We start from the raw sequence: 26,830 nt of genomic DNA, 5'->3' as shown, positions 1-26,830 counted from the left end.
TAGTGTCCAACAAAGATTTATATGTATACTTTTGGTTTTTGAATGTTAGTATTAGTAATAGGTTGCCATAGCATGTGTTTGATTTTAAATCTTATTATGATTTCCTCACGTGATGAATATATCATGCATGGTTTGTCTTGATTCAGTCATAGTCATTTCACATAACCAATTTGCAGTCAGAACTCATTTTATTATCTCTTCAACTAACAATGTTGATTCCTATGATGATGACCAAGAAATTTACACAAATGCTAAGGAACTATGGTAGATTAACTACACATGACAAATTTGGAGTTTGCATTTATTAAAACCATATATCATTTTTGTTTTGTAATTGAATTGTGTTGGATTGGAGTTCCTTAATATGAATAGGGTGGATTGTCTTGTATGATTATGTGTGAATTTATAGTATTTGAGGAAGAATTTAATCCACTCGGTTTAAATTTTGTGCAGGTTGAGATTGTGATGGAAGTTGAGGAAGAATTTGGCATTAGCGTGAAATAAGAAAGTGCTCAGAGCTTCTTGAGACTAAGACTTAACATGTCCATTTTGGAGTGTCTTTTTTTTTTGTTGCTATATGATATTTAGTGTGCGGTTTAATTAAACTTCATGTAACTACTAGATCTTTTGTGGACCATATTAGGATTACAATACTACTAGTTTTAATCTTAATTTTGTAGAACTTATGTCTCTTTACATGTTAAACATAATATGCTCTTATAAGTCACAAGTATTTGCTCTTTTAATGGTTTTTTTTATGTTTAGTTTTAATGCTATTTGAAAATTGGTTATTTTTAAAAACTGGTTTTAAAACTGGTTTTTAAATTGGTTATTTTTAAAAACTGGTTTTTAAATTGGTTATTTTTAAAAACTGGTTTTAAAACTGGTTTTTTATAAAACTGGTTTAAAAACTGGTTTTTTATAAAACTGGTTTAAAAACTGGTTTTTTTAAAAAATAAAATAAAACTGGTTTTAAGAGAACCGGTTTAAAACCGGTTTTTTGGTTAAAACTGGTTTTTGTGAAAAACCGGTTTAAAACCAAACCAAACCATATGTAAACCGGTTTTTAAAAAATAAACCGGTTTTAGTAAAATAGTTTTAAGATCCAAACCAAACCATATATATGGTTCAATTTGGTTTGGTTATTGATCCATGCACACCCCTAGGATCTATAAGTTCATGGCTTATTTGTTTGTGTCTCTAGCGCCCTTTTTGTAACAATGTTCAATAGAGAGGTTCTTTAATTATTTTTCCTTAACACTTTTATACTCTTTTACCCTCTATGTGTATTAATTGAATGAAATATTTGTATACTTCAAATTTATCTGCGTCGGTTACTTCATAACGTGGTCTTAGCTCCTATTCATGGTAACAAGGGCTTTCACTTGGAAATACCAATATTGCTCAAAGGGTTGCAAGGATTCTTTCATGGGGATCCAACATCTATGATTTTCTCGATGAATGGTAAAGATTCCTTTGTAAGTATCTAGTGTGTAATCGCCTCGAGGAACGGCAAGGATTCATTCATAGGATCCAACATGTTTAATAGCCTCAAAGGGCGGTAAAGATTCTCATATAAGGGTCCAACATGTATAATTTCCTCGACAGTCGGCAAAGACACATGCATAAGGATCCACCGCATCGGGCAATCTAGATAATATCCTTTTGATCCTTAATTCCCTGTAAACAAATCAAGAATAGTCTAAATTCATGCAATAAAGTGATAGGCCTCATTAAAAACATTATGTCACGTTGGCGGCACATGGGAAAAATTGTTCTCTACAAAGAGAAAGAATGTCACCAAATTATTCTTACAAGCGGAAGAAAGTCACCTAAATAAGAGAAAACGAAAAATAAAATGAACTAAATAAGGCTCAACTCCTTAACAATTATCATCATTTAACAAGAAATCCTTTCCCGCAACTTTTGTGTCCTCTTGGCCTGGAGTGGCCAGACCCTCATCCATGAGAGCTTCACCTAGAGGTTTGGCTTCCATCTTCATGCCAATAGTGTTCATGCCCACAGTCATGACCTTAATCAATTTTAGGCTCTACAGGTAGCAATTCTTTGCAATCTCCCTGGATAACCCTTACTTTCCCACTTGGGAGCATGTGCTTAATACACAAATACAATATAGATAAGGCAATTCCTAGATGGTTAGAGGAAGGGTGGCCTATAATCGTGTTATATGAGGAAAGCATATCAATGACACGTTACTTTACCTTAATCTTCCTAGTATTTTCTTATGCTCCAAAGGTAGTCTTCAATGTTATATAATGCACTTGCACTTGTTCACCCAAAATTTCCACCAATGATCCTTAGAAGGGCTTGAGGTCGTCTAAGTCCAGGCGAGGCCTCTAAAATGCATCCTATTAGAGGATATTTACATAACTTCCCTGATCAATCAATACCCCATTTATTTCCTAATCATCACATCTTATGGTGATAACCATTGGATCATCTTTATGTGGGTGGGTGGGTGCCTGCAGCATCTTTCTCAAAAAAGGTTATCTCAGCTTCTAGAGTTTCTAACTTGCCCGTATCACAACTGGTGGGCAAGCCTTATATGGTTAGGATTTGGCGATCATATCTTTTACGGGCAAAACTGGTCTCTCTTCCCTCGACTAATCCTCCTGATATTGAGAGTATGGCGGACAACTCGATCGCCACCATTGCTTGGTTCTTTCCTTTTCTTAGATCCAGGACTCCCTGATGCATCTTGCCCTATAAAGTTATATTCTCCCGACCCTTGAGCAGAGTCGCTCTTGACATACTTCTTCAAGCGCCCCTCTCGAAGCATGTGCTCTATCTCCTTCTTAAACTAATTGCAATCTTCAGTATGATGTCCCTTGAGCTTGTGAAACTTGCACCAACTTCTAGGCCTAGGCCCCAAAACGCTTGTCTTTGGGGCTATTTGTTAAGGGATGTTATGCATGTGGATGACTTCTCGCATATCTGTTCCTAGTGTGTGTTTAGAGACGTGAAGGTCTCAGTGAATTTTCCACTTTGCCTGAACGTTGTCTTGTCTCTGACAAATAATATGTGTTGATTTCTTCACGACTGTTGCAATTCGTTAGCATTGAAGATGTCTCTTTCACATCTCTGACTTTCTTATAAGCATTTGTCTAATAACATAATATAATACTTTCAATTATTTAAAGATAAATAAATGAATTGATTCTTTTGCAATTGAAATTTATAAAATTAAAAGTGACACTTCAATTTTTGTTGTAACAAATATGCTAATTATGATGGGGATATAGGGCGAGTTTGTTTCAGCTTTAAAAAATGGATTTTTTCTTTGTATTTTTGAAAATAGATTTTCTAAAACCGTTTTTTAAAATATTATAAGTTTTTTATATTCGTTTTTTCTAAAATAAAACACTTAATTTGACATTCTATAACATAAACATACATAATTGATGACCAAAATTTAGTCAAAATCATAATTTTTTCAAAAAGTTGTATTTCAAAAATGATTTTATGAAAATCTATTTGAAATAGCTTCAAAATTAAGTGATTTTTTGAAATTTTGATATCCAAATTTTTTCTCCATAAATAGATGAAATACCTAAAATCACATTTTAAGAATAACTATTCAAACTGATTTTTCATTTGAAACTTTTATAAAAAGTTTCTTTGTAAAAAAAATTTTCACAAAATTTAATAACACTATAAAAATTATTTTTAAAAAAAGCCAAAACAAACGGGCTCGTAATAAGAAGGGACAGAAAATTCCAAAGCGTTGAAGATTATACACGACACTACCATTACCAACTCTACACTCCCAATTTCAAGATTCAGATCATAATCATGATAATAATAATTACAATTATTATTAATTATTAAACTCACAGTTCATTGAATTCAATTTTTTACAATAAATCATCATCATCTTCTTCTTCTATCACCCAATAAACTATCTTTCACAAAACCCCCAAATTTTGACTCAACAAAACAACTACTTCTTATGCATGTCGATGTAGATCAAACAACACCATGAAGTAAAATTCCGATCTTTGAAGCGACACCCATTTTGCATCTATCCTTGAAATCGAGCTACAATGAAGAAAGTTTTGATTTTGATGTTGTTAATGATGTTGGGTATTGATGTTACAAAAGGGGCAAGGAAGGTGTCTTGGAGGGTACACACACTGTTTTCTGTTGAATGTCATAATTACTTTGATTGGCAAACGGTTGGGCTGATGAATAGTTATAGGAAAGCTAAACAACCTGGGCCTATTACACGTCTTCTTAGTTGTACTGATGAAGAGAAGAAGAATTATAAGGGGATGCATTTGGCTCCTACTTTTGAGGTTCCTTCTATGAGTAGACATCCCAAAACTGGTGATTGGTAAGATACTAATATTGAATTACTGATGCTAATCTATCTAGCACTGATAGTTCAGATGAAAAACGTGTCTGATGTTTGACATGGGTCAGTTACCTGCACAATGTTTTATAGGCGTAGCTGTCTGTGTTGTGTCTGTGCATAATGTTTTATAGGCGTAGATGTATGTGTCGTGACTGGTGTATGTGTTGGTGTTTTATAGATGTTGACACTACTATTATTGGGAATTGTTTTTAGGAATGTTTTGGAATATGGATTATGAAATGTAGATTGGCTTGTGTGGTTAATCGTGAAGTGATGTTAATGTGGTTGACTTTTTGTCTTAATCCCTCTTTCCTAAGGGAAGGGACCTTGGTAATCCAAAACTATGTCTAGAGGTAAGTAAAGTCTGATTAATAAGTGTTTGACTATTGTTTCAGCTAAAATTCGAGTTCCGGTTTTCTCTGATCGGTCTGATTTTGATCTTAAATGAAGTTCATTATTCATAAATGTGGTTGACTTTGGTGGTTTGTTTTAATTACTCTTGAAGTTTGCTTGATGTGTTTTTGTTTGTGTGTGTAGTTATTTTTAGTAGCTAGTATTGTTGTTCTTCCTAGGCATGCTGGAGGGTTAGCGTTTGTTAATTCTTGAAACTGTATGTGCAAATGTTGTTGGGTTTAAGTGGCAGTGATGAAACTATTTATGCGATATTTGATCTAGATTGTGTGATTCAATTGTTAGGTAAGGAGTATAATGTAAATAGGGTAATTACGATAAATAGGATAGCTTTGAGCAATGTAGTCAAGTACGAGATCTTTAGTAGGATCGGTCGGCTTGTGAAAAATCGTAAAACTCGGATCATTAGCACAACACGCAAGATCTTACTGAGGGGAAAAATGGTAATTTCATACTTTTATATATACACATACATACACAAAACATGAAAATCATAATACATGCCCCAAAAAAAGACCCAACACGTTTTTTTAATGATCTTGCTTCAAAAAGCTCAATCTTGACCATGCCGACGACGAAAGCGATATTTCTCTATTCGTAGCACTCAAGCATTCTTAGCACGATCTTACGATCCAACACTCGATCTTGACTACTCTGACTCTGAGTCCTAGTATTTAAATAATGACTCTTTTTTATATAGATTTGTTTTCTCGAGATTGCAAAATGAAGGAATTTTCTGTCATCTATGCAGGTACCCTGCAATAAACAAACCTGCTGGGGTAGTACACTGGCTTAAACATAGTAAGGATGCAATAAATGTTGATTGGGTTCTCATTCTAGACGCAGATATGATTATCCGTGGCCCAATTTTACCTTGGGAACTTGGTGCCGAGAAAGGAAAACCTGTTGCAGCATATTATGGGTATTCAATAATTTCTTACTTGTTTCATACATGTGCGCGCGTGCGCGATGTTTGGTATTTCATTTTATAGTTCATGATTGAAACTTGCTATATATGGAAAAATAATTCTCCAGGTACTTGAAAGGTTGTGACAATATTTTGGCTAAACTGCACACCAAAAACCCGGAGCTGTGTGACAAAGTTGGCGGGCTTTTGGCCTATCATATAAGCGACCTGCGAAAATTCGCCCCGCTGTGGCTTTCCAAAACGGAAGAAGTACGGGAAGATAAGGAACACTGGGCAACAAACATAACCGGAGACATATATGGGAAAGGATGGATCAGTGAGATGTATGGATACTCTTTTGGTGCTGCAGAAGTGAGTAAAATACCGTAAATTATCAATTTCGTTATTCTGATTGACTATTCAGCTTTCACTAATTGTGTTGTGTGTTTGCAGATAGGACTTCGACACAAGATCAATGATAACTTGATGCTCTACCCGGGTTATATTCCCCAAGAGGGAATTGAGCCAGTTCTTCTTCATTATGGGCTTCCTTTTAGTGTCGGGAATTGGTCATTTAATAAACTGGCTCACCATGATGATGGAATTGTTTATGAATGTAACCGGCTCTTTCCAGAACCTCCTTATCCGAAAGAGGTATGCAACATGTGGTTTAGAAAGAAATTTTTTTTTATTTTTTCTACATGGTCTAATTGTCTGGTAGGAGAAGAAAACCCGCGTTATATTTGTAATTTGCTAATGCTCTGTTCGTTGTAAGCTATGAAACACGGACACTAGAAACACGACACCGACACTGACACGTTGAAATCGGTAATAATTTGAAAAAATGAATAAATTAAACGTGATCACAAGTGTCGTTGTCGGTTTCTGATACCGACACTGAACGAACAAATTTATATATAGGTGTCGGGTGCTATAGAGGTTGTATGTGTACATACATATGGCATCAAGATTTTCTAAGTTTCTCTAATAATAGAAAGCATTTTATTGCAGTTATTACAGTTGGAACTTGACGCTAACCGAAGGCGAGGTCTATTTATAAGTATAGAGTGCATAAACACTATAAACGAAGGTCTTGTATTACTCCACGGAGCAAACGGTTGTCCAAAGCCAGCATGGTCGAAATACTTGAGCTTTTTAAAAAGCAAATCTTTTGCCGAACTAACTAAGCCAAAATATGTGACTCCTGCTACTTTAAAAATGATGGATGAACAAATCGTCAAAGCACCCGTTGATCACGATGATGGAAAGCCGCATCCCAAAATCCATACACTTTTTTCCACGGAATGCACAAAGTACTTCGATTGGCAAACTGTAGGATTTATGCACAGTTTTCGTTTGAGTGGACAGCCTGGAAATGTAACCAGACTACTTAGCTGCTCCGATGAGGATTTGAGGAATTATAAAGGCCATGATCTGGCTCCTACTCATTATGTTCCTTCCATGAATCGTCATCCATTAACAGGAGATTGGTAATTGTTAAGTTCTTTTGAGTAGCTTCTCTTAAAAATCACTATTGATGGATGATTTTTTTAAAGTGATTTTCATTATGGTAAACAAACTCGAAATAGTTTCTGCATTTCTTAACAATATCTAAAAATAGGATCTAAATTATTGAATGTCAAAATCATTTTATTATAGAGATTTAATGTTAATTTTGAAAAGGATATAAACTGATAGTTCTTCTGTTTCATTTTAGGTATCCAGCAATTAATAAGCCAGCTGCTGTTCTTCATTGGCTTAATCATGTAAAAATCGATGCTGAGTACATAGTGATACTTGATGCTGATATGATCTTGAGAGGCCCAATCACACCGTGGGAATTCAAAGCTTCCCGTGGCCATCCTGTTTCAACTCCTTACGAGTAAGCTTCGTGTGACTTGGATTTATGTTTATGAGACCTACTAATGTTGATTTAAACTAGGGGTGGCAAAACGGGCCTGACCCGCCGGACATGCCTGTTTTGCCCACATTTTTTCACTGGACGGACTAATGTTTTAGGCCCGCACCTTCTAATATGTCCGCCTGCCCCGCCCCGCCCCATTTTTTTGCGAGCGCGCACATCAAGATGAATATTTGGGCTTTAGGAGGGTGTAGTACCCGTGGCCCCGCCCTGCCATCATTTTTTCGCAGGGCGGCCCAAGGTTTTAGGCCCGCACCCTCGACTATATTCCGGGCTTTTGAAGGGTGGGCATGGCCGTTTACCACCCCTAATTTAAACTGATGTTGTTAAATAGAGGCGGGTAGCGGCGTTAGAGTGTCACGTGGCAGAATATGAAAAAATCGCTTTTGTTCCGTGATACACTATTTAGTGTTAAATGTTGTCAAATATTGACTATTGTAGCTATATAGCACTGTTGCTTAGCGGAATTCCGTGATTGACAATGCTGATTTAAACGCAGTGTTGATGACTGCAGTTTTCATGGTTGCAAACACATAGGTCACTATTTTGATGTCTGTTTTATCGTTTTATTTTTTGATTTGACGACTAATCTGCTTTTCAATAATCTTACGTGCCAGCTACCTTATTGGCTGTGACAACGAACTTGCAAAATTACATACTAGCCATCCCGAGGCTTGCGACAAAGTTGGTGGTGTGATCATTATGCATATAGATGATCTCCGGAAATTCGCGATGCTATGGCTGCATAAAACTGAGGAGGTTCGAGCTGATAGAGCTCATTATGCAAGAAATATAACAGGAGACATATACGAATCTGGGTGGATCAGTGAGATGTATGGTTACTCGTTCGGTGCAGCCGAGGTATTTTGTTTTTACATTCTTATCACGATGCATACTTGAAATATGAAAAAAATTTGTTGCTGTAACGAGTGATTTTATTGATTTGATGCAGTTGAAACTAAAGCATACTATAAGCAGTGAGATACTGATATACCCGGGATACGTTCCCGCACTGAATGTCAAATATCGAGTTTTTCATTACGGGTTGCGATTCAGTGTCGGGAACTGGAGTTTCGACAAAGCAGAATGGCGAGAGGTTGACATGGTCAACAGATGCTGGGCCAAATTCCCAGATCCACCAGATCCCTCAACTGTCGATCAAGCTAATAACGAGAATTTCCGACGAGACATGCTCAGCATAGAATGTGGAAAAACCCTTAACGAAGCACTCGAAATTCATCACAAGAAGAAGTGTCCTACTGCTGATTCGTTATTGATAACAAAAGGCGATGAGAAAACAGAAGAAAGTGGAACTTCAAGTGAAACCGGCAACACCGATGCAAGTATTGTTTCAAAAACTAATCTCGTCAGCTCGACAAACCATTCAGAGGAATTAGCAAGTGTTCAGAAAGATGAGATTCCGAGTTCTTTCAGGTTTTGGGTGGTGTTCTTATGGGCATTTTCTGGATTCGGTTTCTTAGTTGTAGTTTATGTAGTGTTTTCGGGTCATAGAAGAGGGAGAACAAGGATGAAACATCATAATAGAAGGAGAAGAAGCTCAAATTCAGCATTCATGGATATCAGTGGACGCGATCGGCACGGCCGTGATGTTGATTTATAAATAATGTCCTGCTCTTTTTTTTGTTCTAGCGGCGTAAAGTGAGTTGGTCCAAATTTTAAGACTGCCATGGAAGGATCACAAGGTTAGAGCTTAGAGAGCATGTTTCTTGAGTGAGTGAGCATGTGTGTGACATCATTCTACAAAGCAAGTAATTTTGAGAGTTCTTGATTCAGAAATTTGTAAAGGGAATATATGTATCTTTTTTTCTTTATTTGAGAGTGTTTGTATTATTTTGTACCAAAGAATCATAAGGTCTTAACAATGTAGAACAAGAAGCTGATACCTACAAGTTCAAACTCAACTTTTTTTCATCATAAGGAGACAGACGAAATGTTAATAACCAATAGAAATTCAAATTCTAGTGTTCGAATTTTGGTGTTAGTATCCAATCTAACAATATCGTCCTTTTGTCCGTTGATGAATATCGTCTTTTGTCCGTTGATGTAGGATTTGCAGACGTTTATTTTCTTACAACACAACAGTTAAATGTGTTGGATTTTCTTACAACAGATAAATATTGCATTCATGTGTCACTCGGTGATAAGAGTTCAAAGAATAAAATTCATATTTGAAGCTTGTGTTTGGTTATACAATTGGTTATATAGTGAAAAGAGATGAATTTAGAGTTTTTATTGATCAAGTAGCTTAGTGATCTTCGGTCTTAATTTCAATCTTTAAAGGTGTATAAGTGAGATGTTGTGAGTTTGATTTTGCGTCTTTGTATCCAATGTCTCTGTAAAGTTACTGAATGATCTGTTTTGATAAAACTTTACAAAAGTGACTTGAAAAGGGTGTATAAGTGAGATGTTGTGAGTTTGATTCTGCGTCTTTGTATCCAATGTCTCTGCAAAGTTACTGAATGATCTGTCTTGATAAAACTTTACAAAAGTGACTTGAAAAAGGTGTATAAGTGAGATGTTGTGAGTTTGATTCTGTGTCTTTGTATCTAATGTCTCTTCAAAGTTACTGAATGACCTGTCTTGATAAAACTTTACAAAAGTGACTAGAAAAAGGTGTATAAGTGAGATGTTGTGAGTTTGATTCCGCGTCTTTGTATCTAATGTCTCTGCATAGTTATTGAATGAACTGTCTTAATAAAACTCTACAAAAGTGACTTGAAAAAGGTGTATAAGTGAGATGTTGTAAGTTTGAATTTGTGTCTTTGTATCTAATGTCTCTGCACAGTTACTGAATGAATTATCTTAATAAAACTTTACAAAAGTGATTTGAAAAAGGATAATAAGTGAGATGATGCGAGTTTGAATCTGCGTCTTTGTATCTAATATCTTTGCACAATTACTGAATGAACTGTCTTAATAAAACTCTACAAAAGTGACTTGAAAAAGATGTATAGGTGAAATGTTGAATTTGAATCTGCGTCTCTATATCTTATATCTTTGCTCGGTAACAGAATGAACTGTGTTAATAAAACTCTACAAAAGTGACTAAAGTGACTTTGAAAAAGAAATTTGAGTGGAAAAATAATGTTTAAAATGGAAAGTTACAAATTGTAAGCCCGAGTAGAATTTTGATTTGAGAGTAATTATACATCTCAAAATCAATTTTACTCACTCAAAATTAATTCTGCTCCAAATATAAAACCAAAAATTGGCCGAAACGTTGTAAAATGGTTTTAACTTATTTTAATTAATAATATTTTTCAAAATCTTACTTAGATGATTTCTGTAATTTTCCCACCTCTAGTGGCAGCACCAACCGCGCGACAAGGCTCGCCGACTCAAAGCTGTTAAACTCCGATAAATCGCCGCCATCCAGATTCTTCATAGAACCAAAGCCATTGTACTTCTCTATATCTATCTTCCTCTTCCTTACGGTAAGGTAACTCTCATACCCATCCATTGCTGCGTTCTTGTTATAGCTCTTTTTTTTTTTCATTGTTTGAGCGATGTTAATTTTTCCGGTAAAAATTTAATGGTAATCAAATTTTGTTAATGCCCAACTAATTTCTATTCTTGACTTGTTTCTGTTGATACCATTGATGAGAATTACACTTATGGCATAGGCTTGAGTTTGCAAACAAGGTGTTTGTTGAAATGCCACAATGAGTTTGCTTATGTTGATTTTGCGCATAACTCGTTTATAATTGTTGTAGCATGTTTGCAAATAGACACTGTTTGTTGAGAATGTATTATTTTTGTTTGGTCGAGTAAAAGTTCATCTTAACAAGTTCTGAGTCAAGGTGCTTCAAGGATTGGTTTATTATTCGTTTAGATGTGTATGTATCATTTGCTCAATTTAAATTTGCGGGAGTTTATTCTTTAGTAATAGGGATTTGAAAAATTGGCTGGTTAGTTAATGTGATGCCAATTTATGGGGTTTGATGATGCTATAGTAATCACTTAAGATCGAATATGGGGTTTATTCTTTAGTAGAATGCATATGTTGTTGATTTGAGGGATCTCCTTGGATTTTTCAAATTAGAAGTATAGTTCTATTCTATCTATGTTGTTTAAAATTGCTTGGATTCTTAATAAAGTAGCTGGAGGAGATGCCACTCAATATTTTTCAGTTATTTCTTCTTTTTGTGTTTCAAGTTGAGAGTCACCGCTGCCATTTTCTTTGCTTTGTGCTGTATTAATGGCTTCATTTTATTTTTACTCATGACCATGTTTTATTTTCCATCATCAGTTATTGTACTTTATGGGTTTCAAATTTGCAAAAAACTGTAATTAATGACTAGTTAATTACTTTGATTATTTCCTCTGGAACCTTTCTTAAAACGTCATCTTTACCTTTTTGTGCAGATTAGAATAAAGTACTTCCAAAGACAGCTGACATAGAGAAACTCACATATCACAAAAGTATTCTCAAGCAAACTTCAAGGAAATGAAACAAGTTAGTATGCTCAGAATAAGGGGACTGGTTAGGAAGTGGTCCCCCAGTGGATTACTATGATAAACGAAGAATAAATTGCTATTTTAATGGATGGCTGAGATTTGCGACTTGCTTTACGGAAAACTGTTTTGGTTGGTATTTAGTCCTGTGTAAAATTTGGTTATCAATAACCTTCAACTGAATTATGGATGTGGTTTACCATTTGAAACATGCTGTTGGGGTTTCTTCTACTATGTACTGTGCAAAATGCAACATACACTTATTTATATGCCAGAGGTGACAGTATTACTGATAAGAGAAATATGTCTCCTTCTCACGAAGCTCTGGTTTTGATTCAGAAGATGGTGAAAGTTCCTCCAGAAAAAGCATTCTCATTCTTCATTTCCTCAACATGTCAAAGCTTTCAACACACCTCCCAATCCGTATCATTCATCTTAAATCATCTCCTCTCCTCTGGCATGCAATCCCAAGCTCAATCTGTACTTGTGCGCATAATTTCAGGTCAAATCTCTTCTTCTATGTTCTCCACCTCTGGACTTATGGACCAACTAACACAAACCCATTTCACCTCTAGTTCAACCTGCCGTCTTCTCTATGAATCAATTGTTAATGCTTATGTCCATTCTCAGTCACCTGATGAAGCCCTCCATTTCTTGCACCAGATGATTCACATGGGCCATGCTCCTATATCAAACACATTCAACAATCTTTTGAACTTACTTATCAGATCAAATTGTTTTGCCAAAGCATGGTTAGTCTTCAACGAGCTAAAGAACAAGGTTGTTCTAGATGTTTACAGTTTTGGAATCATGATCAAGGGTTGTTGCGAAGCCGGTGACCTGATGAAAAGTTTCCAGCTTCTTGCTATGATGGAAGTAATGGGTTTGTCTCCTAATGTTGTCATATACACTACATTAATTGATGGTTGTTGCAAGAACGGTGATGTTCATTTAGCAAAGAAGTTGTTTTGCAAGATGGAACGATTGGATTTAGTTGCCAATCAGCATACTTACAGCGTATTAATAAATGGGTTTTTCAAACAAGGCCTTCAAAAGGAAGGATTTCAAATGTATGAAAACATGAAGCAAAGTGGAATTGTGCCTAATGTTTATACTTACAGTTGCGTGATCGGTGAATACTGCAATGATGGGAACATAGATAAAGCTTTTAACGTGTTTGAAGAAATGCGTGAGAAAGGTATAGCATGTAGTATTATGACATACAACCTTCTGATAAACGGGTTGTGTCAAACGAAGAAGCTTGGAGAAGCAGTAAAGTTGGTGTATCGTGTTAGCCGTATTGGCCTAAGCCCTAACATATTTACATATAACACATTGATCAAAGGTTATTGTGATGTTGGAAAGATTGACACTGCTGTTAGATTATATAATGAATTGAAGTCAAATGGACTATCGCCAACGGTTGTGACATATAATACTCTGATCGCAGGATACTCGAAAGTTGGAAATTTAGCCGGAGCTCTTAATGTGGTCAAGGAAATGGAAGAGAGAAACATTCCTCCTACAAAAGTGACATATACAATTCTACTTAATGGGTTTGTGAGAATAAATCATATGGAAAAAGCATTTGAGATACATTCTTTAATGGGGAAATCTGGTTTGGTTTCAGATGTTTATACATATGGTGTACTAATGCATGGGTTGTGCATGAATGGTAGCATGAAAGAAGCATCTAAACTGTTTAAATCATTGGATGAAGTAAAGTTGGAACCAAGTAGTGTCATGTATGATATAATGATTCATGGTTATTGCAAAGAAGGAAGCTCTTATAGGGCTCTTAGGTTAATTAAAGAAATGATTGGCAAAGGAATGGTTCCAAATGTAGCAAGTTTTTGTTCAACCATAGGTCTTCTTTGCAAGGATGAAAAGTTGAAGGAAGCTGAGATTGTTTTACAACATATGGTAAATTTGGGACTAAAGCCATCAATTTCTTTGTACAATATGGTTCATAAAGACAAAAGTGATGCTTTGGATGTTGATCTTGAAAGTGTAATATAATTTGTAATTCATAGTGTTACTCTATTCAATCCATATAATCCTGTTTTTGTTTTTCCGTTTACAAGAGCTTTAAATTCATTAGAATGTCTTGAGAAGTAAACCATGTGAACTGGGAGATTTTAAATGGTCTTGAGGAGAATTGAACTCTTCCCCTAAAGTTGTTATGAAGACAAAGTGTTAGTTGTGAGCTGATAGGTCATAGATCAACATTTATGATTTTGAAGAAACAAGTTAATACTTGAAAGAAAATATCTCAAATCACGTTATTATTACTTCATAGTTCATCTATAAGTCTATGGGATGATTTCACCTTAATGATGGACAAGAGCAAAACCGAAGAAGGTTATAAAGCACAACAAACAAAATAATGTTTTAAAAATTAGACCGTCATCAAACTGGTAAGAATATTGTGTCACTGATTTATTGGTCAAATATTAAGTCATTAGTCAAACCGCATGAATAAATCCGCGTGAATAACAACTATATAATTATTAAATCGGTCAAATCGGAAGACTCTGTCTCTAAAAAAATAGGCTTAATTGCAACTTTAGTCCCCCTATTTTGTCTTTTTCTTGATTTTGATCCTTCTATTTTAAAAATCACTATTCTAGTCCCCTTTTTAAGTTTTCTGTGCAATTTTCGTCCCCCTATTTTGCTTTTTTCTACAAAAATTAGTCCATATTCCTGTCTTTTTTTCAATAGAAAACTCAAAAGGGGACCAAAATCGTGGATTTAAAAATGGGGGGACTAAAATCGAGAAAAATACAAAATAGGGGGACCAAAGTTGCAATTAAGCCTAAAAAATATTATAACACCTACAAAATATCAGTAATTTTTTAAATTTAAATTCTATACATAATCATTACACTTAAATTTAAATTTTATACGTAATCATTACACACAATAAAATAGAACAAAATATAAATCCGAAAGAAAAATTGTTCTAAATTGAACAAACTCTATTTATATTTTAATTTTTTAAAAAAATTATCAAAACACGTCGTTTTATCTTTTAAAAAAACAAGTATTTAACCCGTCGATTTTTTAAAACGGTCGTTTCATCGATTTTAACGACTTTAGTCAATTCTGACCAGTTCTCATTTATTTAATAGTTTATTCAATCTAACCATTAGATTAGACCAATTAACCTTTCCATTCTCAATTCAACTGGTATAACTGACCAATTCGATCCTATTTGGTGTCTAATCAACATTTAACACTTGAACACTGAAAACATACTTTAAAAACATGTGCATACCTTCCTTATTATTTTCATCTATACTCCTATTTATTAATAGAACAATTAATTCTATTAAAGAAACTTCTTCCACGGTGTTCAACAAGAACAAACATCAGTTTAAATTGATGGTTCAACAATTCAAACAAGCCAACATAACAAATCGACAACATAAAGTGATAAGATTTTTTTCAAACACTTTTCACAATGTGGGCTCAAACCAATATTAAAAAAATGACAACATGTTAATGAGATAAAAAAAATTGTTAAAAAAAAAAAAATTCTATAATCAATTTGGTAAAAACTTTAAAAATACTTTCCACACAATTTTTTATTTTAAAATTGGTATACACTTTTTTTTCTTCATACGCTCTGGTTCCTAGGGGAATGGACCATAGTTATTTAGAATTCGTACCGAGAGGTCATGGTTCTGACTAAGTATTGTTTATAAATGATAATACGATCTCAAAATTGAATCGAGAATCAATTAATTTATAATTGTATCCGGATGGATAGAATATCTCTTTACAATGCGATAGTTTAATTAAATGAATGTAAATTGTTGGTTCAATGTTTAATCTCTGACATAGTATCTATTTATATTTATGTATTAAGTTGTTAATATTTATAAAATATCATCTCTTAAAAAATTTGTATATCATGTTGTTCAATTTTTTTACTCTCTTGATTTTTTAATAATATTAATTGTAATTATCTATTAGTCAACTAATTTAACTGTAGTTAAACAATTTAATTAAAAGGAGTGAGGCTCCTCTAAACAATTTGTTGTTGGTGGACCCCACACACTTTGGAAACAAGACAAGATACACACAGCACCACCAACAACAACATCACACTTTTTAAGAATTCTGTTAAAGGTTCTGTTTTCCACATCATTCACACACATGTCTTTCTTTACATTTCAAATTTCAAATTTGAATGTGTACTGTAGCACTAATCAAACGGCTACATAAAATGAATATACTCCTACTAATAAAATAATGCAACTAAATAAACAGGGTCACAATAATTGTCACAAAGTTTGGATCTTGTCAAGTTTTTTAACGTTGGAGTGAAAAAGAAAAACAGCAACAACATGGGAGACTCAGCTTGTCTCATGCAACCGTTTTGTTATGCTTCTGGAATTTCCAATGAAGTCAATGAGGTAAAGTTCATTCATTAGTCACCTTTAAGTTTTAACTTCCACTTTTATTCATGCATGTAGTTTATGAAAAGAATATGAGTAAAGAGAAATGAAATTTCCTAATTTGGTGTTTATTTATGATTTGGTAACATTAAATTACTATAATCTCTTAAATGTGTAGAACCCTTTTAAGTGATTTTCATGAAGTTGAGATTTTGCTTATTAAATGCTTGTGAATCTTTGAAGTTTTTTGGGGGTGCAAATAATAATAAAAATACTTTTTTAAATATTATTTTTGCCTACTTTTGGAAACCCTTGTAACTGATTTTTCATGTACTTGATAACTTTTTTTGTTTCTATGATAATCTTTGATGCTTGATTGGGTTATGTTGAAAATAGATTGTATTATGTAGTAATTGTATTTAGCTCAATTGAAGTAGGTTTAGATTTAAAGTAGTTTATGTAGACGAGTCGCGTTTTGTTTACAACTTTAAATTACATCAGAAATATTTTCCGCAAGTTACATATTATGTTTTATGAAACTTGTGAATTTGACAGAACAACACAAATCATGCACTGGGACAATCAATTTCATTTGGGAGGTTCATGACAGAGACACTGGCATGGGAGAAATGGTCTAGTTTCACTCAAAACCGCTATGTAGAAGAAGCGGAAATGTACTCGAAACCAGGTTCAGTTGCCCAGAAGAAAGCTTTCTTTGAAGCTCATTACAAGAAACTTGCAGCTCAAAAAGCAGCTGCTGCATTGCTTGCGCAAGAAGCAAACAATGCTGCTGCGCAAAATAATGTTACAGAAAAACAAGAAAATGATGAGGAGATCAATAAAAGTCCAAAGTATGAAATTGTTGTTAAGGAAAAACAAGACACAAAGGTTTTGAGTTTTGATGTTAAGGAAGAACAAGATACAAAGGTTCTGAGTCATGATTTAGATCCAAATGTAGAGAGACTCGTTTCAGAAAGTAACAAGTTAGAAGAATCTGAAGCAAAAATGCAAAAAGAAGCTGTTTTAAGGAATTCAATGATGGTTGAATTGCGAAAAAAGATTGAAAATGTTGATACACTTAAGGAGATAAGTGAAAAGCATGGTGCAACAACTCCAATCATGACCCCGATATTAAAGGTTTTTAACTTAAATACATTTTTGCAGTTTTTCTCTCTTGGTCGCTTTATTTTCGATTTTGGTACCTACATTTTCAAATTCACGATTTTAGTTTCCTAGGCATCAAAATGTCTGACATTGTCATGATCCCGATCGATGCATTTGGGGTTGATTGGTTGATGATGTGATAAGTAACATACTTACGTGGATTTTATTTGGATCTACTCCAGGCACAAATTCCACGCATTCACGCCGTTAGTACATTAGTGGCTGTAGATTGATATCAGACGATAAAAAAACAAGCATCTGTTTACTCTAAAACATTGAGCTTGAAATCTAGATTGTTTAATCTTGATCCAACGGCTACCAATATGGCGACGGTATGAATACGTGGAATTTGTGTCCGCAGAGAATGCAACCCCCACTTATGTGGTTAGCAGCTAAATTGATGACATAAGTATATCTTGCTTGTCACTTTTTTAGAAGACCGAAAATCGTAAATGAGACAAAATAGAGGGACTGAAACTGTGTATTTTTTTATGCCATAGTTATAGTACTAACATAGTGATACTAATTGCAGCATGTCTCTAACTATGATCAAGAAGTTTTGGCATCAACCAGCAAGAAGAAACCACCAGTTTCTTCCTTTAAGTTGTTAAAATCTAATCATGGAACCTCAAAGTTTACAACTACTACACCGGTTAAATCCAGTACTCCTATTACTCCTATTTCTTCCAAAATAGATAACTTTGCTACTCCAACAATGAGCAACGAGCCTTCTACATTAAGCAACGCAGATAAAAAGAGATCAACTCCAAAGAAAGTTAATTTTACGCCAATTAGAGAATTTAATCGATTGACTGCGTCAGTTATGAGGAGATTTGAAAGCACAAAAGTTGGTTCTTCTTCTTCTTCTTCTTCCAAGGTTTCAAAGGATAGTTCGACTCCTCTGAGAACTCCAACCATGGTATTCAGCTTCTTTGCTTTTCTTTTCAGTTCCTTACTAGTAGTTCTTATGTTATCTGCGAGTCGTATCTTGATTTAGGGCTTGTTTGGATAAACATCTTATTTGCAGTTATAACATAAATGCTTATCAAGATAAGCGCTTATGAGTAAACTCGCATAAGCTATTTTTATGACAAAATATAAAATAAGTTAAGTTGTTTTTATATATGTTATAAGTTGTTTTCATTTGCTATCTTGAAGAATTAACAAAAATAAGTTAAATTTTTTTTATGAAAAGTGTCATAAGCTGTTATGATGAAGTCTCTCTTAAACAGTGACACAAAACTTATAGGAATAGATAAGGTCAAATAAGTCCATCCAAACAGGTCCTTAATAGTCCTTCAACTTCAATTTTGGTGTGATATTTGAAGTTGCAATTGTTGTTAACAAATGCTGAAATTTTCACCAATTGCAGGCTTCCAAGGAGATGCAAAAGCATTCTTCATTGACTCCATTAACAGAAAATAGAAGGTATCAGATTTCAACAGTTATTAATTATAATTTATAATGTAGAACTCTTTTCTTTTAGTGTTAAGTTTTCTCATCCTGATATTGTGCTTATAAATTTTGTATAATCATAGGAACAAAACAGCTATTGATTCATCGACATCGCGCAACCATACATCCGGTCCGAAATGGCGCTTGCTCTCTGGAGAGTAAGTCATTTTTCACTCTGATCACATGAGTCATGAAATTTTCAGAGTATTGGTTAAAATCCATAATAGAAACTGCGATTCCAAAGCTCTAAACGCGATTTTGTGATGTTTGAAAACATATCTTATTGAAACCTAGTTTTGATAGAAACAATTCTATCTAAAACAATTCAATGTTTGAGTAAATGAAATCCAAACACAAATCCCTTTACGTCAAACTCACTCTGAAAGACACCGATTCTGCATATGCATACACAAGCATTATCAACCAACACATTATGATCTCACTAAAATATTCAATGTTTTATCTGCGTGCAGAAAAAAAATGAGATCACCAATTATATCATCCCCTTTCAGCTTAAGGACAGAAGAAAGGGCTGCATCAAGAAAGAAGGTAAAACTAAAATCCTCAAGTTTCTCTTCTATTCAATTGATTTTTTAAGGTTTGCTTCATATTTCATGTCAACTAATCTTTTTCAATTATAGAAACTTGAAGAAAAGTTCAATGCTAATGAAGTACAAAAAGTGCAGCTGCATACAAAACTTAAGGTTGGTTTCTCACAATTAATGAAGTTAAATATATTTTAAGTCATTTTAAAATGCACTTTTTTCAAGTTTAGTTTCTACAAAAACTTAAATCGATATTTAGTCTCTAATTTGGTGATTTCAGAGACCAACATAGATTAAAATTTCACTGAAAATCACCAAATTAAGAACTAAAATTGGATGAAATTTTTATAGAAACTAAACATGAGAAGTATATTATTGTGACAATAATAATGACCAATCCTCTTATTTGCAGGCAAAAGCGGGGACTGAGATTAGAAAACTGCGCCAAAGCTTTTGCTTCCAAGCCAGACCATTACCTGATTTTTATAAGGAAAGGAAAGCATCAAATATTGAGACAAGAAAGGTAAATATCATCAAGTCCATAATCGATATAGCTCCGATAATTCAAATTGAAGTTGTGTCTGGTGTCCGACACATGTCATTATCGGATATTGAAACGTTACCGACAAATTCAATTACATCAAATTATTACTGATGTCGACGTGTTAGTGTCTTGTTCGGTGTCTATAAATGTAATAGTAAAAATTTGGTAAAAGTCCGTCTTTTGTTTGTCTCGCAGGTTCCACTAACACATTCTGAACTACCTAATGTGGGAAGATATCTCACTCCAAGTATGGCAGAGTGCAAAACTTCTCCAACTCCAAACAAACCTTCTCTGAAAAACAATGGCACCAAGAATTTCATGGGAAAGAGTGGTCATCATCATACCTTGACTCATCATCATCCTCTGACTTCAAACTCCATGAAGATTACAACTCATGAGAATACATCACCAAATGTTCAATATTGGAACAAAAATGGTAGAATTTACAAATAAGGACCATGTTGAGAGCAGAAAGAATCTTGTAAATGTAGCTTCACAGAAATGAAGCTGTACCACATTAACTAGGCACCAAAGTTGCTATAGCAACACATTGGCAGCCTCCTAACCCTTTTGTCTATTTTTCTTTTCATCATTTCAGGGTACCTTTCATTTTGCACCCTCTCAATATATTCAAATAGCCTCATTTTGTAATTTAAAATGTCAAAAGTATTACTTATGTCATTTGAAATATCTGAGAGTGTGTAAGATAATGGACTATAACACATGACCTTTCATTTTTCCGGGTAAAATTGTGGATAAATAGGATCTCATAATAGATCTATCATGGCTAAATAGAGACCTATTGGTTTGTCATAGTTGAACCATAGCTAACCAACTCAGGACCGCTAAAAGGGCCCTAATTTGAACATATCTTGAGTGATATGATGGAGAGAAAAAGTTCAACTTCAAATTAAAAAAATATACATTATCCGAATGAAATTACTACACATGTTTGTTCACTCAACCTTGAAGTTTTTCAGCTAATAAAATGCTGCCTTGTATTACAGTAATGAGATTACAATAAATTACAAAAAGAAAAAAAGAAAGACAAGACTTGTGTCTTTTGTAAATTAAAAGCTTTCTAATGATACAATCAGATTTACCTACAAAAACTAGAAGCTCAAACTCTATCTTCTAGCATCTTTTGTCCATCTCTTTAAGATATACTTGGATGGAACTATCCTTATGTTTCTATAATCAAGAACCTTTAATGCGTGGCAGCACAAAACTCCCACAAACTCAAACTTCATACAGCTGCAACAGATTGTCTCATCAGACGAATCGAAACTAACTGTATACTCTCGGACTTGTTCGTATATACTAACTTTATAATTATACAATGATCCATTCTCACTACAAAGCTTTAGCACTAGATTTAAGCATGCTTCATATTCTTTCTGGAATAACTCGAATACCTTTGGTGTGTATGGTTCTCTTGCACGCTTTAATGTAACGATATCGCCCATTAGAGCTGGCATTTGCCGGCTCGTGTCATAATTAGCTTCTAATTCTTTGTAGTGCCAATCAGTCCCAAGCTTCCCAAGATGCTTGAGAAATGGAAGAACTCCAGAGTCGTTATTCTTGAGGTGTTTTTTCAGGTTTCCGGTAAGATTTTCTCGCACAAGCAAGCTTACTATGTCGGCACAAAAAATATGCCGTCCGTAAGCAATGGCCCATTGGTTTCTGCTTTCGTATATTTGACGCAACCATTCGTTTTCTGACAGATTATACTTGTCCATGAAAGCATTCCATGCAATAACAAAATCCTCTTCCTCATGATTAAAAAAGCAGCTGCTCAAATCATTTACGAAAGAATCGGATTTAACAGACACATGATTAAGTTGCTTGAGCGCGTCTTGATAGACATGCCACACACAAACTCGCTGATTTGTTTGAGGAAACACGGAATTAATAGCTTCAGCTATTATTGGATCTTGATCTCTTAAGATTGTCTTCGGCTTGGTTCCAGACATAGCCTCAATGAAAACATGAAACAGCCACTTAAAAGATTCGACAGATTCGTCGTATAGAAGTGCAGCCCCAAAGATAATCATTTGCCTGTGATTATTTATACCAAGAAATGGAGCAAACGGGCGCGAGTCATTATAAAATTTATAACTCGTATCAAAACAAACAACATCACCAAAGTCACTGTAATCAACTATCATCTTTGCATCAGCCCAAAATATATTTGTTATTCGATTCTCAGCATCAAGCTGGAAAGCATAAAAGAAAGAAGGATTCTTTGATTGCTTGGTTTGAAAGTAGTGACTAATCTTTTCGATTTCTTCCTCTTTTATTTCTCGTTTGCATTTGAAAGGTAGTTGATATTCACTATCCACAGGATCGTAATCCCGATCATGAAAACCTTCAGCCGGCTTGGGCAGCACGTTGCATCCATTGACAATACTGTCTTCAACTCGAGTTGCAGCTAGTCTCTTCTGTGATCTTAACGTATGAACTCTACACGCAGCAACAAGCTCGTGTTTGTGTTTTTCTTCAAAATGAGTTATATGATACTTGCCATCCGGCTGACGAGAAATAATCAGCTGTGCTAAACATCCAATCCTTGTATCCTTCCTAGGTCTCTTTCCATTCGTGACTCGTTTCTCTTTCTGCCGGAAACCTTCTCTGAAGCAAGTAAATCTTCTCGATGCCACAGCACCATCAACTTTACTCCTATTTACATAATCTTTTCTCACACTGAAACCTACTTGTGCAGCATATGAATTGTAAAATTCATAAGCATGCTCCTCAGAATCGAATCCCATTCCGAGTTTCGGCACTCCATCCAACCTAGACTCGGTTACGTTCACTTCAACAGCGTGAGCAAAACTCAGTTTTTTCTGCGATGGCAGCATATAAGCAATACCGGGTGTTACAAACTCGTGATTGTGTTCTGTTTCGAAACTCGTGACACAAAACTTACCATTTGTTTGACGAGAAATAGTCATGTGTGCCAAGCAACCAGTCCTTGTTTCTTGTTGAGATTTCTTCGGATTTATATAATCTTTGTTAGGACGGAAACCCTGTCTATGGCAGGTGAATCTTCTGGACACCACAGAACCATCTATCCGACTCTTGTTGATGAAATCCTTTCTTACGCTGAAACCTTTCAGAATAGCGTACTTGTTATAACATTTGTAAGCATGGTCTTCTGATTCAAACTCCATGTCGATATTTGGTGCCACGTATGTTTCCTCCTCGTTCGTTACATCAGTATTGGTCACGGATATAGAGGTTGAGTCGGGGTTCTGACACTGCTGTCCTCTACCAACGTCAATACGAAAATGGTCTTCATTGGAAATATTTGAGGTCTGACATTCATCATTAATTTCCATCTGAGTAGGGCCAACAGGAGAAGCATTTGCGCTTTGACAATCATTTTCTTTACCGACAACCACGTTACTGTCTGCAACAGATGAATCCTCGGGGCTCAGACTCTCCTGCCCCATATCAACCACTATCCGAAGTGGTGCTATAAGACATTTAGTTTCTGCATCATTTTCCTTAAGGTGCCTTTTGTATCAGGTTCAACATCCTTTGAAACTTGTGTCCTAAATATACAAAAAGGCAAACAAATCAGGGGAAAATACAATAGTGACAGAAGACAACGGAAATAAATACGACAAGGGATAATTATATTAAAAAGAAGCGCACACAATATCTCTGTTGCAGAATATGATGGAAAGAAATAACTTAAAACAGTATTTAATAGGGCAATGTATAAGAAACTAAAAGCGGTACAAAATTCTGGGAAAATGGAGTAATCATTGCATTTGAACAATATACATCACTCTAAAATTTGTTCTTCAACCCTTCATGAGCATCTATCTTTCTACATGTTTATTTTAATTGAGAAGAATTATATACTTGTTACAATTGAGAAACTCCCACAAGTTAAAAGCTAAAACAGATTGTGTATCTTTGATATGAACAAATGCGTCAAAGTTTTGAATAATCTCGTAGCGATTGTGGCCGAGGCATTTAGGTTTTGTATAACTTGGCAACAGTTGTGGTCATGACATCAAGATTTTTGATGGTTACGCAACCTCAGTGCGACAACAATTGTGGTCACAACATCAAATATTTTAATGACTTTGCAACCTCAAAGCGACAACGATTGGGAACACCAGTATCTATCAAGGTTATTGATATCTCTACAACGGTGATTGTAGTTACATCAGCTGTACTTGACCACGATTCTGTCGCATTAATAAGAATCTCAGAACAAAACACTTTTTAACCAAAAAAAACTAGAGATTGAAAAGTGCAGTTCCCATAAACAGCTCATGAAAATCATAAAAAATATGAACAACGTCTTAGGGTTAGGATTTCCTAATAACATGTAATTAATCAAAAGAATTACACATAATTTCATTATTGTGAAAAATTAACGAGAATATTACATAACAGAGTTCAGAGGGAAATTAAAAATGATAAATTTAACGAATGAATTAATTAAGTAAATAGATTGATTTTCAGAAAATTGAAAGGGAATAGAGTGAGAAGAGAACCTGGAATGTGAGGGGGGATTGGAAGAACCGTAAAATTTGTGATATTCGGAACTGTTGTTTTGGTTGCAGAGACATGAATAGTGAACCGGACGGAGAGACAACAAAGAGTGCTGTTCTAATAGTACGCACCGAACAGTTAATAACCCTTAAATTTTTTTTTTTTTTTTGGGACTATAGAGATGTTTATAGTTAGATTATTAATAAACCAAAATCTACTATTTGTGTTAGTTCTATTAAATTTACACCCGGAAGGAAATTTTGAATTGTTAATTTATTAGGTTTTAATATTGGATTAACTTTTTTATGGTGGATCATTTTGAAATTCTAGAGGACAAGCATCATTTGATTCAAGTTAATGCTTCAATTGAGTTTAAGAAGTTCAATAAAATTAGAAGTGGTTTGATAAGTATCTCAAGATTTAATCTTGTCATTTTATAATAAATTGATTTTTCTAAAGCATTAAGTACATGAACAATCGAACTTTTACACTTTGAGACTTCAAGTTCGTTATCACAGTGAATAAGTTGATTTCTCTAAAACGTTTATCGTTTATACTGAAACTTGAATCATTTGACTGATGAGGCTTAAGGTATCATCTTCTTCTTGATTAGATTACATTATCAAAACTAGTGGACATTCGGAATCAACTCCCTCTTAACAACTATCATACAAAACTGTTGTGAAAAACGATACCAATAACAAAGTATAATAGGGAATTAGGGAAGAGAATAAGAACACAAGAATTGGTTATAACTGCTATTCTTTTACTTTCTCTTAAAACAAGATTACAAGTTTACAAGAATAACAAATAACCTCTCTCACCCTAAATTAGGATTTGCATCTTACAATGATGAGAGGCTAGTATGTTATTTATAATAAAATCTAACATACTAACTAATGGGCTTTTTCCACAAGGCCCATTACACAAGCCAACTTAATAAACAAGCTAACTTAACAAATTAGGGTTTAAACACTAAAACCTAATTTAACATGCTAACAACCCTAGCATCTTCGACACAAGCATGTGAGCAACCTTCGACTTCATGCTTAATCCTGTCGAACCAAGAAGCTACCCTTCGACCATACTAGAGTTCGATCCAATATCTCACAAAAACTCTTGAAGATAGCTATCAACACGCGAAGTTGTTTGACATATAGAGTTATCGTCTTTTGATCTGCTTGACAACATCACTAAAATCAACTTACGGTTATATTTGCACATCACATATATCCATACCCTTCTCCATAATATAGAGTTAAGTGACATCCACAAACTCAAATCTTTAAGAAACTATCACCATTTGAATTTTCACGGTCATTGTTGTTAGAATTTGAAATCACTCTTTTGGTGAAAATGAAGGGTTTGGATGTGGGGGGAGAGAGAGAGAGAGAGAGAGAGAGAGAGAGAGAGAGAGAGAGAGAGAAAAGGAGAATTAGGGAGAAAGATAATTGAGGGTGAGAAAATATATTTTCATTATAATTGATGAGGATATCTCCAAGGCATTTATACAACATTTACAAGTGAATTGAGACACAAGCAACATAAGCCAAATAATAAAAAAATAAATTTTCGGACCTGTAACCAGTTACAACTGCTAAAACTAGAAAATTAACAAGCAATGGTAACAGGTTACACCAACTCCAAAAGCACTTTTCTGCGACTTATTTGACTTATTTTGATACATGTAAGCGGTTACACACTCGTGTTAACCGGTTACACCAACTTGAATTATAAAAAACTCTTAACACACCACTTTAATTCATGTTCTCCAAGTCTTTCATGCATATGTTCATCTTCAACCTCTTGAACACTTCAATTGTGACTCCATTAGTTAGTAAATCAGTCACTTGGTCTTCATTTCTATAATATCTCAATCTCAAATTTCCTTCACTAACAAGTTCCCTCAAGTAGTGAAACCTCATCTTAATATGCTTGTTCCTCACACATGTAATTGGGTTCTTAACAATATTAATAGCGGAAACGTTATCAACCATGAGCGTTACAACATCACCCTCATCGTTGCCCAACTCCTTCAATAGATTCATCAACCACATGGTATGCGGGTCTGGCACATATACAACGAAGCGACAATATACTCGGCCTCACAAGAT

General features: G+C 34.6%; 4 protein-coding genes across 5 annotated transcripts; 3 read left to right on the top strand and 1 right to left on the bottom strand.

The window, feature by feature from the left end:
- The first annotated feature begins 3,767 nt into the window (after positions 1-3,767).
- On the top strand, positions 3,768-9,552 carry LOC131624368 (peptidyl serine alpha-galactosyltransferase-like). Its single transcript, XM_058895320.1, has 8 exons — positions 3,768-4,354; positions 5,538-5,708; positions 5,822-6,065; positions 6,147-6,347; positions 6,705-7,183; positions 7,411-7,575; positions 8,232-8,475; positions 8,567-9,552. The coding sequence occupies exons 1-8, from the start codon at positions 4,065-4,067 to the stop codon at positions 9,233-9,235; spliced, it is 2,463 nt and encodes an 820-aa protein (XP_058751303.1). The 5' UTR covers positions 3,768-4,064; the 3' UTR covers positions 9,236-9,552.
- Positions 9,553-10,797: 1,245 nt separating this feature from the next.
- On the top strand, positions 10,798-14,408 carry LOC131624367 (pentatricopeptide repeat-containing protein At4g11690-like). Of its 2 annotated transcripts, none has more exons than XM_058895319.1 (2): positions 10,798-11,069; positions 12,001-14,408. In XM_058895319.1, the coding sequence occupies exon 2, from the start codon at positions 12,301-12,303 to the stop codon at positions 14,107-14,109; it is 1,809 nt and encodes a 602-aa protein (XP_058751302.1). In that variant the 5' UTR covers positions 10,798-11,069; positions 12,001-12,300; the 3' UTR covers positions 14,110-14,408. The 2 variants fall into 2 exon arrangements, with proteins under 2 accessions (XP_058751302.1, XP_058751300.1); XM_058895317.1 differs by having other exon boundaries at positions 10,798-11,074.
- A 1,851-nt stretch (positions 14,409-16,259) lies between these two features.
- On the top strand, positions 16,260-20,944 carry LOC131624366 (protein WVD2-like 7). The gene is made up of 9 exons (XM_058895316.1): positions 16,260-16,511; positions 17,049-17,630; positions 18,190-18,576; positions 19,030-19,085; positions 19,196-19,270; positions 19,586-19,661; positions 19,754-19,816; positions 20,070-20,180; positions 20,397-20,944. Exons 1-9 carry the CDS (start codon positions 16,443-16,445, stop codon positions 20,652-20,654), a joined length of 1,677 nt encoding a protein of 558 aa, XP_058751299.1. The 5' UTR covers positions 16,260-16,442; the 3' UTR covers positions 20,655-20,944.
- Positions 20,945-21,142: 198 nt separating this feature from the next.
- LOC131624365 (protein FAR1-RELATED SEQUENCE 5-like) lies at positions 21,143-24,858 on the bottom strand. The gene is made up of 2 exons (XM_058895315.1): positions 24,719-24,858; positions 21,143-23,758 (listed from the first exon to the last, which is right to left on the bottom strand). Exon 2 carries the CDS (start codon positions 23,654-23,656, stop codon positions 21,329-21,331), a length of 2,328 nt encoding a protein of 775 aa, XP_058751298.1. The 5' UTR covers positions 23,657-23,758; positions 24,719-24,858; the 3' UTR covers positions 21,143-21,328.
- Between the last annotated feature and the right edge of the window lie 1,972 nt (positions 24,859-26,830).

The sequence above is a fragment of the Vicia villosa genome, unplaced genomic scaffold (assembly GCF_029867415.1).
Source record: "Vicia villosa cultivar HV-30 ecotype Madison, WI unplaced genomic scaffold, Vvil1.0 ctg.000114F_1_1, whole genome shotgun sequence".
NCBI classification, from domain to species: domain Eukaryota; kingdom Viridiplantae; phylum Streptophyta; class Magnoliopsida; order Fabales; family Fabaceae; genus Vicia; species Vicia villosa.
The sequence above is the reverse complement of the archived record's forward strand: the minus strand, read 5'-3'. Positions and strand labels throughout refer to the sequence as shown.